The following is an 18,391-nucleotide window of genomic DNA, read 5'->3' as shown; positions in this document are numbered from 1 at the left end:
ATAACTGCACTGGTGATTTCAGGTGGCAGCACTTGCTGCAGTGGTGTGGTTGGGGGTTAGGGTTAGGATTAGACAGAAAGAGATGGCTTTGTACTTGGCTAGCGCCTTGGCAGCCTTGCGGGCTTGCACTTCTCGTCTGATCAGAATGGTCTCCAAGTTCACAGGGCTAGGGATGAAGCCCACCTCACCACCCTCCTTCACTGGCCGACCAATCCACCACTCATTGTTAAACTTCTGTAGAGGGAAGAGTGGATATACATGGACTTGGACACTTGGACTTGGAGACAATAACAACATCTTTCTCACCGTTCTCATCAATTTTAATAATCTATTTCCTTCATTTTTATAATGAAAAATAGCTAATACATTTTAGACGACTTTTAATGATTACAAAAGTCAAGTTTGGAAATTGAGCCCTGAACACTCAATTAATTGAATCATCGTTATTTACGTAACCCGAGATGATCTTAGAAGCCAGTTTTTGGTAAATACCTTTGTTTGTAAGTAATACAGCTATTCCCTATGCAAGATGCACTATCCATGTCGCCCTCACCTCTTTAACATGCAGGAAGTCTTTGGCCTCAAAGGTCACACCATGTCCAGGCATGGGCACATTATCATCGTCTGCAGGAGTGTAGGTGTAATTTGCACGCACAGCAAACGCAACAGGTTTGTACTGAAAAGGCAATGAAAGACATAAGAAAAAATGCTTTAAGGCCTTATATATAGGACATCTGTGTGCAATTTAGCTGGAACTTTCTCAACTGGCATGTGTTAGGTTATGTAATATTTACTCCACAGTGCTTCTAGGAAATTTATGAATTTGTCTTGCCAATATATTGCTGTGTATGTGTACATGCATGCATCTGGATTGTGTGTGTGTGTGTGTGTGTGTGTGTGTGTGTGTGTGTGTGTGTGTGTGTGTGTGTGTGTGTGTTACATTATGACTGCTGTGTGACTGCACTGGAAGCAGTGAGACAGAAACACTGCTGAGTCCAGTACTTGAGCAACAGCACATGTGCTTCATGGCCGACAGCAAACACTAATAATTCTAATTAAAATTTATTTTGTTCATAATTCATTTCACATGGTTGCATTACAGTTTCCAATATGACTGTGTTGACTGTACCTATTAAAGATTCCTTGAAATGTGTGTGAATGTGAATGTGTGTGTGTGTGTGTATGTGTATGTGTGTGTGTGCCCTTGTGTCTGTGAATATGTGTTTATCCATGCCTTTGTATTTCAAGCAATACACCAGATACAAAAGTGCAGATGTCTATAGCTTTAAATAGACAGAATGATGAGCTTTAATCACTGAAGTCAGACTGAAGTAAAACTGCTGAAATGGAAGTGGGATTAGCAAAAGCAACAAGCACCCTAAATTTGGGGGGAAATCTTCAAAGAGGGGGAGCATTAGTGTGGCTTAGGCACACAAGGAGCAATTTTCAGCAATTTTTCAGTTTGCCTGTTATTCTTCAAAATGTCTTGAAAGAGGCAGATGTCTGAAAAGTCTCTTGTGAATGTCTGCCGTTTTGAAAGTTAGCTCAATGCGATGCCTTCAGCACAGATGACAGCGATTTAGTCATTCCCGGTTCTAAATTTGCATCTCTCAACGGACGAGCCTGCATGAAAGGCCCAAGAGCTCCAATGGGTTTAGTATGCAATTTTTACCACAAAGTCAAACGTCAGCAGCATGCCAATCAGGCCACTAATTGTTCCACTTTTGTGTCTGAGGATCAGACACAGGGAAAACAGGCCAGGCCAGTACAAAACGGTTGTCTGTTTGGAATTCAATTAGATTGTACCTAAGGGAGCATGTTAACCAGGGCCGGGGGATTTCATTTCATTTTCAGAGGGAGCTGAACCATGACTAAAGCTGCACTGTCCATAGCAATTCTGACATTATGTTAGCTACATACCAACTCCTCCTCATTAAAAGCAATTAGTGTTCTTGTAATTATTTATTTATAATTTATTTGCTTTGCTTCACTAAATGTTATTCTTAATTGGTAGTAAAGAGGTGAAATGTCGGTTAAAAACAATCATTGTAATTATTAGCTCGCACAAAACAACAAAACAATACATCTATGGGTACCTACCTTTGCCTTTTCCAATTGCACCTGTGCATTTTTTTCCACCTCAGTGTTGTTGTCCTGACGGTCCGCCGAACCCTAACACAGAGGAAGACAGAGAGAGTTAGCAAAGGGCCTATCAGAGAGGAGAGAGAGTTAGCAAATGGCCTATCAGAGAGGAAGACAGAACTCTCCATTGTGTTCAACCCAGAATGCATCACATCAAGTCAGATCTGCACAGATCTGCTTGAAGACGGACACGCCTACTAACTATTCCACACGCAAATACGGGCGCCATCTTTGCTTGCGTTGTGTCCGAACTTCCTGTTGAGCAGTACACCCATTGCGATACATTGAGATAGAGTTCTGTCGAGATGAGTGGCAATATGATGCTAATTAGCCGGAACTAGCCGTCAGGAATATTGAGCACAAGGCGGAAGAAAATATATTTCTAAAATGGCCGTGGCGGAATAAGGTGAATAACTATAACGATAAAAGCATCCACACTGACAAAAGATAAGGAAAGTCTCTCCTCATGTTGATGAATTAGATCGCTAGAATTTCATGGAGTTAGCTTTTTATCGTTCTCGAAATCGATCTGGGGCGCATTTCCCTTCCCGTTGCTAACTAAGTTAGCAACTTTGTTGGTTGCAATGCAATTTCCCATTGCCAACCAACAAAGTTGCTAACATGTTAGCAACTATGGTTTTGGGAAACGCACCCCTGAAAGTGATCCCTAACGATATCGTTCTTCATGCTGTTATCGTTATAGTTTATGTGTGGACGTTGTCATTCATATTATCGCTATAGTTATAGTTCTTGGTGTAAACGTCCCTTAAGCCCTGAGCCTCAATATGTGGAGAAAATAATCAAGCATGGTGGAGTAAAGGAGAAAACAACCAAAAAGCAGTACACAGACAAATCCATTGAGAGATAAACTGATTTTTAAGCACTTTCATACCCCTAATCTCAATTATCTCTGCCAGAGGACAACCAAGATGATCTAGTTCATCACACATCACATCCCCACAAACACACACATACATTTTAAGAGAACCAAACCTATACCTATACCTACTAATTTTTAGTTAATATTTAGCGAATATATATTCTCATAGTTTTGTAAACAAATATTTTTTGTAAACTCTACAGTCACATTGAAAAGTATCACCAGGTTGAACTGTCTGACCCTTCCTTGACTTTTCCTTGACACAGCATCGTCATCATGCCTGACCTAACCCAGGCGTGTGTATGTCCCAATGACAGTAGACATGTCACAACATACATCACTCCCACTTTACAACCACAAACATTATCGATTCACCAAATTTTGCCTTCAGTCAATTGTCTGAGAAATGAGAACGGCCTGAAGGTAATTCATTTTAAATGTACTGTCAGCTAGCTAAGTGCAGCATATACTCTCAATGTACCAATATCAAAAATAATTCCAAACATGTTCAGTTATTTCAATATTGTGACAAAGTACCTATTCAATTCTCCTTGGCAATCATTTTCAAGGATTCGGTGCAATGCCAGCAATTCACTTGGTGTGCAGAGCTCTCGAGGGCTTGGCAGCATTCAGTACAACATAGGCTGCACATGGGTTCCCCTTATGAGCAGAACTCTGTTCAAGATTGTATAAAACATATCACAAACCACACTTTCTTGTAAGCTACACTTTTAGCTAATCACAAAGGCTGCAATTACAGTAATTAGGCAGCTCACAACTCTTGTGACAAAAGTTAATTTTGTCACATCTACTGTATGATTTTTTTATATTCATGTCATCCTCCTTGACAGACAGTCAAGCTCACCCAACAGGACAGGAGTGCTGTGTTTCTCAGGCATGCTCACCAATCAGAAGTGAATTAAACAGAAATTTAAAGGGACACCAGGCAACGTTTTCGTGTTAATTACTCATCTTCGTAAGTCGGTATATGGTTAAATGACTCATTACAGGGTGAATGAAGACTCTCTTGCCCGCCCCTACTGCCTGTAGGAAGAATATCCCGCTTGCAAGTTCAGTGTATCGTACCCGCCGACCGAAGCAGGATCAGTTTACATCCTGCATCCACAGCAGAGGCAGGCAAACGAAACGCTAGCGATTGTTGCAAATGTGTGTATAATGGCAGAGCTGGCGAAAAAGCAGCGAAAACCCTTGACGGAAGACGCAAAGAAAAGGAAAAGAGCTTCAGACCGAGCGAGGGGGAGTTTCGTAGAGAAAAAGCATCAGGCTTGCCTGGTGTTTCTTTAACAGAAGCTTGACTTTCAAAAATGATGCCAGAAAAAGCACGATTCGATATATAAATTGTGCAGCCATAGCTACCATACTCTGTTTGAAGCATGGTGCATAAGCCATACAAAACAAATTCCTAAGACACTGACAGGAAGTGGTGGCCATCAGGTCTGTGTGTGGGCTGTGTGATTTGTGCCATAAATAACACACAGGCACTTGATGTAGTTTCCTTGTGAGTGCGCCACAGACATCTGCTACCCCAGCACCTTGCCCAGATCCCGCAAGCCGGCGTCCCACTGACAGAGCTCCAGCACACAGATGAACTCATAAACAATAGGCTACACTGACCAACAGCCAGTCACAAGCTATGCAGTCAGCACTGAGGGCTGCATTAAGATTTGACCATTAAAGCTCTACAGATTATAATCACTAGTATAACTGCTACATGTTGTTGTTTTTTTCATTACACATTTACATATTCACATACACCTATAACCATTGACCCCATGTATGTTAAGAGAGACCAAGACATTACCCTGCCAGGGCAGGAACAAACACACTTTTTTTCATTGAACTAATGAGCTACACTTATGCTTGTTTTGGCAACACAAATATTAGCCACATCATGTAAAATCAACAATGTATCTTACTGAATTTCTTTACACAAACACATCTTGTGTATGATGGGCAGTATAAAGTATGAATATCCCCCTTTCCTCCATCCCAGTGGCATCCTCTGAAGGTACATGGTTGCATTAATTTGATTATGTCATGACGTGGAAGGCAGTAAGTCCCATTCCCTCCCCACCCCTGCTGAGAGGCCTGTTCCAGGCAGCAGCCCTTCCTGAAGGAGACCGAGTCCTCCAAAGCACTGGCACAGGCACCTGCCTTTTTATCTCTTGCCAGTAGCCTCAGCCTCACTTTAACGTCCATGCCACACACAAAGTGCTGCTGATCGGGGAGATGGGCTCCCATAACAAAAATTCAACCATGCCAGTGACTCATGCCTCAGACAGCCAACTGGCAAGCAGGGTAGCTAAAGTTAGCGCTAGCCACTAGGTCAACGAGTTCAACTGCATTTTGCAAAGTGCACTACCTGTAAACAGCTTTATATATTTATATCCCCTCATTTCATATTGCCACAGAATACAGTAAACTGGCTGTGTTAGCTAATGCATTCATTGATCTGCTCTGCTGTTCTTTCGTTTGCGGAGGCTCTTAGGAACATTCATCTTGACTGTTTCTGACATTCCCAGTTGAACAAAAGAAAAAGCCCTGCGGGATGATTATTAAATTCCCTTCATGTGGGATTTATTCTCATATTAAAGCTGCTCCTGGTTCTAGTGAAAAAAAGGCCATGTACAGTGGGGAATGTGCAGAACCTGCTCCGAGTACCGGACTTATTTTTGTTTGGTCTGTACACACAGGGGAAATTTAGCTGCCTTTCAGACAGAATGGGAAACACTGTTGTCTTTAAAGTGGCATTACACTTGGAAAATATCATTTTGACTAAATTACAAAAATTGAGATCAAACAGGAGAGGGGCGTGTCTTGTCATAACGTATCTTATTAATGAACCAGTATTCATCAGTAATTAATGAGGACATGAAAGAGTTTTAATCTGAAAGAGAATATGAAATGTGTTCTCTCTACACACTGAGAAGAGAGTATTGAAGCTGTGTTCTCTAGATCAGGGATGTCAAAGTCAAATACATTAGACATTAATTAATAGCTTTTGGCTGACTTTAATACTTAATGCCAAACAGTGTTTTACATAGTCTGTGCTCTGTTTTTATGGAAGTTGCATAAATCCACGCCGTTCTATTAAATGTCGTTTCATAATTAGCCTTCCAATAGGTTGAAGCTTAGCTTTGCTACCAACGTGCACACACATGCATTGAATAAACCACGACTTAATTCTATGCCTCTATGTTTGATGACACCAAATTAACAAGTATTTCCTACGAATTGCAGAAATGTTTGTTTTCTTTTTCTGTCTGCGGCTCCTTGACCAATTGCGCAGCAAATTATCAGACGATGGCCCGGGAATAATTTCACTCTGCAGACCATTGTCCACATTGCGGACCGCGGCCTATAGTTTGACAAATTGTGACCTGCATGCTGCCATATTAAGGCCCTTTGGCTAAACACGGTGTGTTTTAGCCGGGTTTTCGCGTGGAAGGCTCTGTAGAAATCTGGCACCCTATTCAACGAAGTTAAACTGAAAGAGCGTGCCGTTCAGACACCAGAATGAACGAGTTCACAGTGACGTTAATCAGGCAGTAGTAGCCTAATACAGTACGTTTAGTTCACATTCGCTCAAAATACATATGAACGAGTGACTTTCGTTCAATGAACGCGTTCAGGCACAACACTGGGGAGGGGGGTAGCTGAAAGTTGACATCTGCCCTGACTGAATACTGCTTAATAATGAAGCCGAGGCCCATTTGCGGCGCCGCAGTGAGTTCGTGGGCTACCGTTGCATTGTGGGGAATGGAGTATTGATGCGCAAAACAGCACCCGGCGGCTGTGGCCTGCGGGCCGGTTCTAATACTAATCAAATATCATCCCGGGGGGCGTAGATAATTCATTCGCGGCCGGATCCGGCCCGCGGGCCTTGACTTTGACATGTCTGCTCTAGATGAACAGAGAGTATTGCTGACAGTGAGGGAAGTGTAAACCACTCCACAGATTAGGACTATAGCAGAGGGCCTCCAATGCAGACTACAGGCTGTTTAAGTAGACTAAGTAGAAACCCAGGCAAATCGTGACCCCTGGAAGCTGGATTACTGTAGACAAGGGTTAATAGCATTGCGCTCTGAAGAAATGGATTCAGGTGGTAGGAATTGTTGGCTAGCTGTTTTACACCATTGATTGACAAGCACGTGTTATGGGATAGAACACAAGAGGATGAGTTTTTCCTGGAGATGGCCTTATCTGCACCCTGAGTCGATAAGGCATGAAATGGTGTCAAAGGGTACACCATAACCATTGGCTGATAAACAGTTGTGTTGTTTTAACTGGATGTTGCACACTAGATGTGATGTATGTATGGGTAAAATAGTAATATAATATATGTGCAATTCTGATGGTTCCAGATGAAATACACATACAGAACAATATCCTTCTGCCTGTCTAGAAGAATAGTGTTTATGCATTTTAAAAGAATGTTCAAACTGAACAGAATTACGAGCAGCAATAAAGTGAACTTTTGCCTCTATTAACCAGTTTAATCCTGGTTGTATAGAGCAGCTAGAAATCAATGCAAGAAGGACAGCCACTGACTCACTGCACCAGAGAACGTTTCACAATTATGGGGTCAAGTCTTGTTCTCCTACACTTTTTGCTACCCCAGCAGGCAGCACTTTGACAGGGAGGGTCTGGGACTCAGACACTGTACTGAGTTCCCAGAGCTGCTCATACAACTGAATGATAACAGCCAACAGACAAACCTCTCAGAGTTACAGTACCTTACACGTTAATGCAAGTACCGGTACATAAATAGCATTGCAAGTTAATTCTAAGTCTAAAATTAAGTATATACTTTTCACCTCCTGATAAAGCATGCAATAAAATAAAACACATTTATTAAGTATTAAAAGCACAGTCTACAATACAATGACTATCAGAACTTCAGTATTCACCTCCTGATAAAGCATGCAATAAAATAAAATACATTTATTAATTAAGTATTAAAAGGACAGTCTACAATACAATGACTATCAGAACTTCAGTATTCACCTCCTGATAAAGCATGCAATAAAATAAAATACATTTATTAATTAAGTATTAAAAGCACAGTCTACAATACAATGACTATCAGAACTTCAGTATTCACCTCCTGATAAAGCATGCAATAAAATAAAATACATTTATTAATTAAGTATTAAAAGGACAGTCTACAATATAATGACTATCACTGAACATAAGTAAGTGAAGTGAAAAGGTTGGTTTGTAGAAATATATTTGTCCCTTGTGACGTTTGTGCACTCAACCAGTACATATTTTTAAACAGCAGGTCAGTCTTTTCTTTCCGTGTTTGTACATGGATACACCTAGAAGCAGGACTTAAGTGCACATTAACCTCTTTAGAACTCAGGAATCAGCACTATGCTATGTGGAGCAGGTCAGTAATCTAATTAAGATTAATTCTCTGTATGCAGTTAAGTGTGCTCTGGCCTTAGCTAAGGTGTTCCTACACTATTTCTCCATAATGTCAATGTCCCTGTATGACTGTGTGTGTCCTACCCACCTCTCCTATTAAAGCAACAAAGAAGTTTTGTTTGATTTAACAATTAGTTTTCATTAGGTATACCTCCTCAGAGCTAAATGAAGTTGCAAATGCATACAATCTTACTCAAAACTACTCCCATTAACATCATTTTAGTCACACATGAAAATTTACACTCAATATCATTCAAAAATACTGAACCTCCACTTTAAGGATGATATCAGTTGCTTATACAAGCATGCTTCAAAAAAGTGGCACATTTTTGCATCCTGTCTCCTTCTGAGATTCAAAATCATTTAGGACCAGACAATCCAGACAATGTCATCCACCTGTCTTCTGTGGACCTTCTTGAGTTATTTTCAGCAAAGGATATCCTTTTAACGTTTGAGGCTGTTAATATAGTATCCTAACTGAAAGACTTCCGGTACACAATAGTGCAGTTGATGGCAGTGATGAGAGCCCTCCTGTGCTCCCAATGTGACTCATGACAGGACTCTCTATAGAGTAACCATGTCTGTGGTCATTAGACCTGCACCGGGTTGCGACACCTTTTCATCAGCTTGTGTCTACAGCACTGCATTACACTGACTGCTTTTGAAAGGTTCAATCAATAAATCATTTGAGCAGCCATAGGCTGCCACAACAGCAAGACCCTTGAGGTAAACACAGAAGATGGAGTACAGTGCATGGGCCATGCAGTCTAATCAAATAGGGGAGTACAGTGCATGGGCCATGCAGTCTAATCAAATAGGGGAGTACAGTGCATGGGCCATGCAGTCTAATCAAATAGGGGAGTACAGTGCATGGGCCATGCAGTCAAGGGGGGAGTACAGTACATGAGCCGTGCAGTCTAATCAAAGGGGGGAGTTTGATGATGTTACAGAAGTCTGAGAAACGTGTATTAAATGTTTGGTACAGAGCAAACAACAAAAGTATACACTCTCACTCTCACCCCTATCTCTCTCTCTCTCTCTCTCTCTCCCTCTCTCTCTCTCTGTCCTATTGCTCTTGGTCATGATTGCTTCTCTGTAAGGAGATTAGGACTGCATGCGTCAATCCAGGATTTGGAGAAAAAGAGACAAATGCAAACTCCCTTTAGGCAGTCAGCAATGTTAGGACAAAACACACAAGCTGTGTCTTCTTTGCTAGTACACCTTGCAACATGAACCAGTGCCAATTGTTCAGTTTGGCTCTTTGCATATCCTGTGATGCCTCCAGTAACTATGTCCAGCAATCAAGACAAGCAAATGGGTAACGTTAATTATTGACAAGACTCATGTTTGGTTTTCATGGTAGGCCTAGAGGCTGTGCATTCACAGTGCGGTGGAGAATTTCTGAGAAATAATCCAGTTAAATTGGATTCTAACATGTTCTAGCAAGTTCCATTGCTAGAACGCCCCACCCCCCAGTTTGCCTATAGCACAGGAAACTACATCATATTGGCAACTAAGGAGCTTTCCCAGTTAAGAGCAAACTGTCTGATTGTGCTTGTGCAGTGCATAACTGCAATCCAAAGTATTCTGCATCAGAAACACTTTCTTCTATAGGCCTATCACACAATACTATATTTCAGAGAGCACAACAATCCTTGTGTTGCAGAGTGGTTGAACTATACTTTCATAATCAAGGATATGTGGTGATCCCATGAACAGGCAACAAGTATTGGATATTCTAATAAAACGAGAAATATGTTTTGCTTCTCTACCAAGGCTAAAATTACTACCCACATAGAAAAGTCCATTATTGTCCGCCGCTGTGTGTAGTGTCCAATAAACGAATGCAGTGAGGCAGAAAGGCTCAACCTCATGGATTACAGCTCAACGCAACAGATGGCACTCTCTTCCAATGGCACCATCCTATCCAAACACACACAAACACACACGCGCGGCTACGCGCACACACACACACACATGCGCGTAAATTGCATCCGCAAAAGATACACATAATGAAGATTTGGAAGGGTATTTTACCTTTTTCTTGGGCGGCATGCCGGCAAAGTCGGATTGCCTTCCGTCCCTCCACGACTGGAATTACTTAAGTAAATCAAAGGTTTAATTTGACCGGTCCAAAAAGAGTCACGGAGATTCGCAGGTCCGTTAAAAATCCTTGTGGTGACTGTCAAAGGCCTGGTTGTCGATTTCTAAATCAAGACGAAATTGCGTGGAAATTACATCGTTATTATTTTTACGTAGACTATTGGCTGTGCCTCCCAACTCCCAGACAGGACTGTCAACGATCGTGCATAGTCAGCTTCGAAGGCAAACTAGTGACGGCATCAGCAACGAAGCGCTCATACGACTGGTCCTCACACACAGTCTGTATTACTGTGTTGTTACCCCTCCTGAGACTTAGCGGAATTAAGGGCTTATTTCACAGTGCGGCATCTGTTGCTCGACTCACTCTCCTCCAACCTGCCATTAGGCTATGATCTCGCATTCACATAAACTGTCTTATAACAAAACTTTTTTAAACAAATTAATTTCACGAAATAATGCAAAGACTGCCCCTGGCATAATTGCAGAGCGAAACTGCCCTTGTTTCGACCGATACGTTCGATTCGCTTGAGGACAGCGGGAAGTCACGCTGTAGCCATAGAGTAGGCTGGGATGATTATTGACTTATAAGTGCCATGTTATGTCATTGCATTTAACAGTTTTCTCATTACACTGTAACAACCATTTTAACCACTCAGGGGACACAAGGAGTAACAACAATGTTGAATAATTGGTAGGCCTAAATGAGTGTTTTAGTGATGTAACCTAAAGCTACATAAATAAAGCTGCTATCATCGTCATGCAGTTCTTCAGGAAACTGCCAATGCTGTGCACGATTTTCCATGGTAATTGAGGACAAACCCTAAGGTCTTTTTTTCTAAATAGACTACAAAATCAACCAGATAATAAATCATTAAACGCACATGGATGTGCAGGGCTGTAGCGAGTCTTTTAATAAGTAATTGATGACCTATTGTACTGTTTTGTATCATGACAAAATTGGGAGCATTTTGGGACACCCCTTGCTACGCCCGTGTGCGAAATGACAAGGCGGAACTCAGGTATTGCTCTCAAACGATGGTGCATGCTTAAGTTCAAATGATTCGGACCGTCCATGCCACATGCACATATGGATTGCATATGGGCTTACATGAGACCGAGGTGAAGTTAGTTTGATATTCGGAGGACCCCTCGGCCTCGTCACTGCTCAGTGTTTGCGCACCCAGACACTCAGGGCACAGCAGATGGAGGGGGGGGGGGGGGGGGAGTATTTCCGTCACTATACGCCCACTAAAAAGTCTCATGAGAATGAGACCCTGATGTTGGTGCAGAGGGAAAGCGATCCGGCCTCATGCAGCTTACATAAGAGAGGGGGAGGGGTGGGTGGCAGCCGAGGCTGGGGAGCATGGCGTCTGAACTCTGGCCAGACTGAAACATCTGGAGCACTAACCTTTATTCATCACTATTAATATCCTATTCAGACCGGGCTGGTGGACATCATCACACTATTAATGTCACCACCATGATGAAACAAGTCTTTGCTACAAAAAGACCCAGCTCGATGAAAATACGTTTATGCAACTTTATCTGATTTAAAGGAACAGACGTAGTCTTCAGGAGGAAATGTTTATTGCCGGAGCCTGCACTAAGAGTTTTTTTTTTTTTTTTTATGTTGTAGGCTATAGGCCTACCGATAAATCGTGTGCTCATTTTACCAAATCGTGCACTCATGGTGGTGTGGTGTGCTAATATTAAATTGTGCGTTTAATTTAGTAAACCGTTTGCTCGTTTTAGCCTAGTCCTAATAAAAATTGTTTTAATTGACTAAAATGAGCATGCAAGTAGGCTAAGTAAAACGTAAAATGAGCGGACAATTTAGTAAAACGAGCACACTATTTAGTAAAATGAGCGCAACTTACTAAAATGAGTGCACAATCTAGTAAAATGAGATACAATTTAGTAAAATGAGCACACAATTTAATACAGTTAGCACACAGTTTAGTAAACCGAGTGCACATTGAAAACTTGCAGTGACACCTCCCGGTATGATACAGAGATTAAACAGAAAAAAGTGAATACTGCATGTCACATCTACATATAGAGTAGCAGTGGTTTTGATTTAATGATGATGGTTTGTCATTAGTTAAAATCAGATTTTAAAATCAGAGGCTATTTTAATAATACATAAAACAGCAAAAGAGGGTTTGTGAGTGCTCCCACTTTGATGCAACTACTAGGCTATATACTGCTCCACTCTGCTGTAAGGCGCGCACAGATGGACTGATATTGAGGACACACATGCAGTTCTATGGACTCACACATGAACATGGTAGGTTAAAGCCAATGAAACAAACATGAATATACCAGATTGAACATACACCAAATCACCCATACAAGCCCCTCCCCCCACAACATCACACACACAGACACACACACACACACACACACACACATCTGTCTTTAAGCCTCTTATGCAGAAGCATGCGCAGCACAAAGCCTGCTCAGTGGTGAGTGGAGTTGGGTGCGCAGGCAGACAGGTAGGGCAGGCAAGCAAGCACGCAGGCTGCAGGCAGAGTTGCTGCTTCTGTCTCCTCTCCTCTACCCTTCCCTACATCACATCCCTCTGCTCTACACACAAGCCAGCTGGAAAAGAAACATCTGCCTGACCTTAAAAAAAAAAAAAAACAATGTTCCAGAAATAATACCGGCCCTCGCAGAGAAAAGCAGGCAAATTCTACCATGGCTTATCCCCTTGGGCTGATTCTCTCTTCGAATCCTGTCCTCCTCTTATCCGACAGCATTTCATCCCATTTGGAAAGGTTGCACTCAGGAGGTGGCAGGGTCACTCCGGCTGGCTGACATATAGGCCAAGCCCGAGCAGAGTGGCGTCAGCAGCAGCAGCCATGTGTTGTTGCTGCACCTTGCTCTTGTGTTTCGCCAGCCCGGCTTCATCCAGGAAAGCTTCATTTGGTGGGTTTGGAGTAATCCGTATTTCCAGCAGCAGCAGCGGTGGTGGCAGCGTGCGGCTCAGTTATTATGTGGACAGGGATGTGTACAGCAGTGGCAGAGCAGGGTTTACAGCCTCCCGGGATGCACATCTGTTAAGAGCCCTCAAGGACAACAGAGAAAGCGCCTAATCTGAGGTTGGTAAGTAGGTCTCCACTCCGTGACATGAGAGGACACTGTTCAAAGAGTCAACACTTTATATGTGGTATTTGTATGTGTGTGTGTGGGGGGGGGGCATATTTGTTGTGGTGCCTGTCACAACAAAGAGTTACTACTTCTGCTCTCAGAGCAACCTCGGAAGACACACATTGCCTCAGAGGAGTTTGTGTTCTACTATGGGGTTGGAGCAACTTCCTGACAGGACACAATGGGCAGGATGATAAGAGGGTACAATCACTCACAAGAAAAGTCAACAGACGGAAGAGACGGAAGTGACCCAGTGGACACACTATATAATAGACCTCCCATGAGCTTTTCAAAACAAAACCCGAGGAGGTCAAAAACATAGAAACCCACAAACTAATAAAATCAAATATCCTACATAACAGCACCTCTTGTCAGTGTGCCAGGCTCCCCTCCCCCTGTAAAATGATCGACTCTGCCCCCCCCACACACACACACACACAGCTTTCGCTGCTACTCACCCAGGAGACGTTTTTGTTCTTGGGGATGGATTTGGGCATGATTAGGTGGAGGAGCACAAGTCCCTCCTCTTCCCTTTTTTTCCTCTGGCTTCCACACACACTCTCTCTCTCTGCGAACACACTCTCTGGGCGAACACACTCTCTCTCGGCTCACTCCTGTTCAACTACTTGCCCCCGAGGGCCATGAGGGTGGACCGGTGGCCCCGGCAAGCGGTTTCCTCTGACGCGTCCTGCCCCCACTCCCCCGGGTCAGCGGCTCAAACCCCACATTCGCCTGGAGATCAGCAGCTCCGCGTCCACTACCATCCACTTAGCCTCGATGCGGGGGACCCCCCCCAAGCGGCCAAGCGTCCCGGGGCGCCGCACGCAAAGCCACTTCACGTCCACTCCTCAGCGCGGGGTCACCAGTGGGCAGGGAAGGAGAAGAAAGTTTCCTCCTCCTCCCCTCATTGTTCCTCCCTCCCCCTGTTAGTCCCCCTTCACAGCGTCTCTTGGTTTCGCACTCTCTTACGGACCGAGCGTGCACTCAAACCCTGCATGGGAACACAACCCAACATCTGGCTGATGCCCCTCCCCCCCACATTAGGCTGGAGGCTGGCACCAACGAATGGCCAATCCTGCCCACTCAACAGCTGCAGGAAGAGCTTTAGATGAGAGCGAGCAAGAGAGAGAGAGAGAGGGAGAGGGAGGGTCAGCAGAAGAGAGTGGGAGGAGGGGATGATTCTGTATTGATGGGCAGATCAAGCCCCTGTTGACCGGCTCATGAGCATCCATCAAACATCCATGTAACATGACAAGTCTTTAAGGTAATGAAGCACTATCAGATCTAACTGCTGAGAGGGGTATAATATATTTGGGGGCAGCCGTGGCCTACTGGTTAGCACTTCGGACCTGTAACCGGAGGGTTGCCGGTTTGAACCCCGACCAGTAGGCACGGCTGAAGTGTCCTTGAGCAAGGCACCTAAACCCTCATTGCTCCCCGAGCACCGCTGTTGATGCAGGCAGCTCACTGCGCCGGGATTAGTGTGTGCTTCACCTCACTGTGTAGTCACTGTGTGCTGTGTGTATTTCACTAATTCATGGATTGGGATAAATGCAGAGACCAAATTTCCCTCACGGGATCAAAAGAGTATATATACTTATATACTTACTTATACTTATAACATGTCTACTACTCATGAACTGACATTTTGACCTGGGAATTGATTTATGTCTCTCTAGATAAACAACTAATCGCATTGATGACTTTGACAATGGTGCTAAGTAGATTTAGGCTATATTCCAGAACTTGTTTTAGAATTTAATGACTCAACACATTTGATTAGATTCTCCAGATTCTATACAATGTTATCTATAAAATTGTCTTTGAAAATATCACGTCATCTGAGTCACCATAAAGAAAAAAGATGTTCTGAAGGGTACAGAGTGGGTGGCAAAAGTGTGTGTGTGTGTGTGTGTGTGTGTGTGTGTGTTTGTGTGTGTTTGTTTGTTTGTTTGTTTGTTTGTTTGTTTGTGTGTGTGTAGGATGGGTTCGTGTTCTGTCAAGAGTAGGGAGATATTTCCACAACGCAGCTCTGCCCTTCTCCAGTTTTCTCCTGGTGGAAGAGCTTCAGCTCCATAGGGCACTCAGTCTAAGGCCAGCCATTAAAAGCCAGAAAGACACTTAATGTAATTCAATCCATGTCTCAGCCAAAAGTACAGTCCAAAGGAGGCCTGGACAAAAACAGCTGAAATATCCCCACTTCCATCTAAATACAAACACTGTATAGCTTGTATGACAACAAAATGTTTTTTTTTTTAAGTGAGACTGATATCCTACTTGCCCACTGAAAATGTTATTGTCTTGTCATAAGACTTGTTAACAACCGTTCAAACAGTAACATCCACCAAAGACAAATGAGCTGAGGCAGCAAAATCGACAGGGTCATAAAGCAACCAGTGCTGTGGCTAAATGTCAGCCAGAGCCAAAGAGGAAGTCAGGACCTGTAGTGATAGGAGGGATGATGATAGGGTAGAATGGAACCCTGACACACGCACCTGGACATAAAAACAGCAGGCTTAGGACAACAAAGCAAACACTAAATGTAGAATCACATTACAAAAAAGAATGGTCACATAATGTCAATCAATCAAATCCCACCCACCCTCGAGAAACAAACACACACACACACACACACACACACACACACACACACACACACACACACACATACAGCTTTATAGATTATTCGGGTGCATTCATGAATGACTTCTCAGAGGGCGTTTGGTACACTAGCTAAGAGAGGAGGGTGGATGGGGGAAGGGCAGTGCGGGGTGGGGGAATATGAATGCATTAGCCATGACTGCTTGAGAAATGTGCAGTGCTCTGGGCCGCCACTTCCCTAGTCATTTGCATGCACTGTATTATGCTAATGAGACAGGGCTGTATGTAAATGTATGCGCACAGATACCCAGGCACTCACAGGTTAGCGTCCGAGAACCTGTTGAATCCCCGGCGTCTGTGTGTGAGAGTGTGTGTGTGTGTGAGAGTGTGTGTGTGTATGGGCACAGAGATGCTCAAGGACACGTTTACTTACAACTCATATTTTGTTCCTCTCTCCTATTTTTGCACGTGCACATGTGCTCACTGACTCAGCAGTGATGTGCTCACACCAGGAGCTCGATTCACATCATTGTGTGTGTTTGTGTGTGTGTGAGAGTGTTAGGGGATGATGCCCCCACACTGTGACCATGATCTTGTTTTTACAGTGACAGAATTTAGCAGAATGTCCACAGCAGATGAGTCATACTGTTCTTTTCGACTGCAGCGGATGCAGCAGTGAAACATAGCTAGAGTATTTCATGAATCCATCCACCTGCTACACCAGGGACAGGGCCGTAGAGAGACAATTTTGGAGCATTTAAGGCGAGCCGACACTTTCAATCTTTCTGCCTCCTTGCACATGCAATGCTTGAACACACACACACACACACACACACACACAGACAACTCACAAGAACCAAGTCGAATGTTTTCTACGTGACAAAGCTGTAAGATGTTCGCCTCCGTTCAGGAGCATGTACAAATTCACAACCCTCGCTGAGAGATGAAAACACCCCTTAGCTATTGTTCATTGGACAGTGTGAATTACCCAGCAAGTGTGCTGTTGCCACTGCAGATAACCTGATCAGGTGACATTGATTTAGCTGATGAAGAACATCTGGACTCATTCAGTTCCACTTAACAGGACATACATGGCTCTAAATAAAGCCACCCAAAACACCACTGCAATCAAGTATTAGGGAAATCGCTAATGAGGAAATCTATATCTCTAAAACAGATAGAACCACAGGTAGAGGCTAGAGGAGGGGAAGAGCAGCAGAGCAGATCTTGACCCCACAGACAACTGTTACACCTGTAACAACTGAAGTAGATTCAAGAATGAGGATTACTGTCCTGATTGATGTGTCCTATGCTATGGAAGGGACCACACAAAAATACATGTATAACTAGAATGTCAAGGTTACTGTGACCAATTTGTTTTCTACACGTGGTGGTACAGATTAACACATAAACACATTTAACACATAAAAAACACCTATCTATATACAGCCACATTAACATGACATGTATCTTGATTTCTGTAACAGTTGCTTGGTCCAGTCCCTCAAACCCCCCCCCCCCCCCCCATACACAAACACACCTCCTTTTCACCTGTCTCATTTCCTTGACATTCTACATTTAATGGTGATAGGCTACTCACATAGGTGGACTGTACTTTCCGCCAGTGTCCCAACCCACAGCAATACATCAAGAGGACATCCAGGGGGTCGAGTCCAGAGCGCAGCCGAGGAGAGGCGTTGTGGGAGCCGCGGGGGTTGTCTTCAACCTGGCCGAGCCATCACCTCACCGCGGCCGAGCGTCCGCCACCGCTCCGCAGCTGTCGCGGCAGCAGCCTGTAGAATCACTCAGTGCAATAGGAGCGCCCGGCCACAGGACTGGCACTTTGCACACGAGTTTGCAGACGTTCGGAGTCCTCTGAGAGCGCCATAGAGAGACGAAAAAGGCTTCTTGTTTTTTTGTGTGAGGCGACTTTCAAAAAAATCATACGAAGCAGCTGCTATTCCCTCCCACACCCTGTCCCACCCCCCTCCAGCAAAATTAGACAAAATCCCGTAACCGTGCTTCCGGCGCGCTCTGTCACACTGGCGCCTCCAGGTGTGCGAT

General features: G+C 43.7%; 1 protein-coding gene across 4 annotated transcripts in view; it reads right to left on the bottom strand.

The window, feature by feature from the left end:
- cacnb2b (calcium channel, voltage-dependent, beta 2b) overlaps positions 1-18,295 on the bottom strand; it is a 29,730-nt gene extending 11,435 nt beyond the window's left edge. For 2 of the 4 annotated variants that reach the window (XM_042089197.1, XM_042089219.1), the window contains exons 1-4: positions 17,928-18,295; positions 2,101-2,172; positions 554-676; positions 95-234 (exon numbers count right to left, since the gene is read on the bottom strand). In XM_042089197.1, the coding sequence (XP_041945131.1) occupies positions 95-234; positions 554-676; positions 2,101-2,172; positions 17,928-17,975 (383 nt within the window). In that variant the 5' untranslated portion in view covers positions 17,976-18,295. Of the gene's footprint in view, positions 1-94; positions 235-553; positions 677-2,100; positions 2,173-10,510; positions 11,008-14,184; positions 14,608-17,927 lie in introns of those variants that run through there. The other 2 variants (XM_042089202.1, XM_042089210.1) reach the window with 2 other exon arrangements.
- Positions 18,296-18,391: the final 96 nt, after the last annotated feature.

The sequence above is a fragment of the Alosa sapidissima genome, chromosome 1 (genome assembly GCF_018492685.1).
Source record: "Alosa sapidissima isolate fAloSap1 chromosome 1, fAloSap1.pri, whole genome shotgun sequence".
Taxonomy (NCBI): Eukaryota; Metazoa; Chordata; class Actinopteri; order Clupeiformes; family Clupeidae; genus Alosa; species Alosa sapidissima.
The sequence above is the reverse complement of the archived record's forward strand: the minus strand, read 5'-3'. Positions and strand labels throughout refer to the sequence as shown.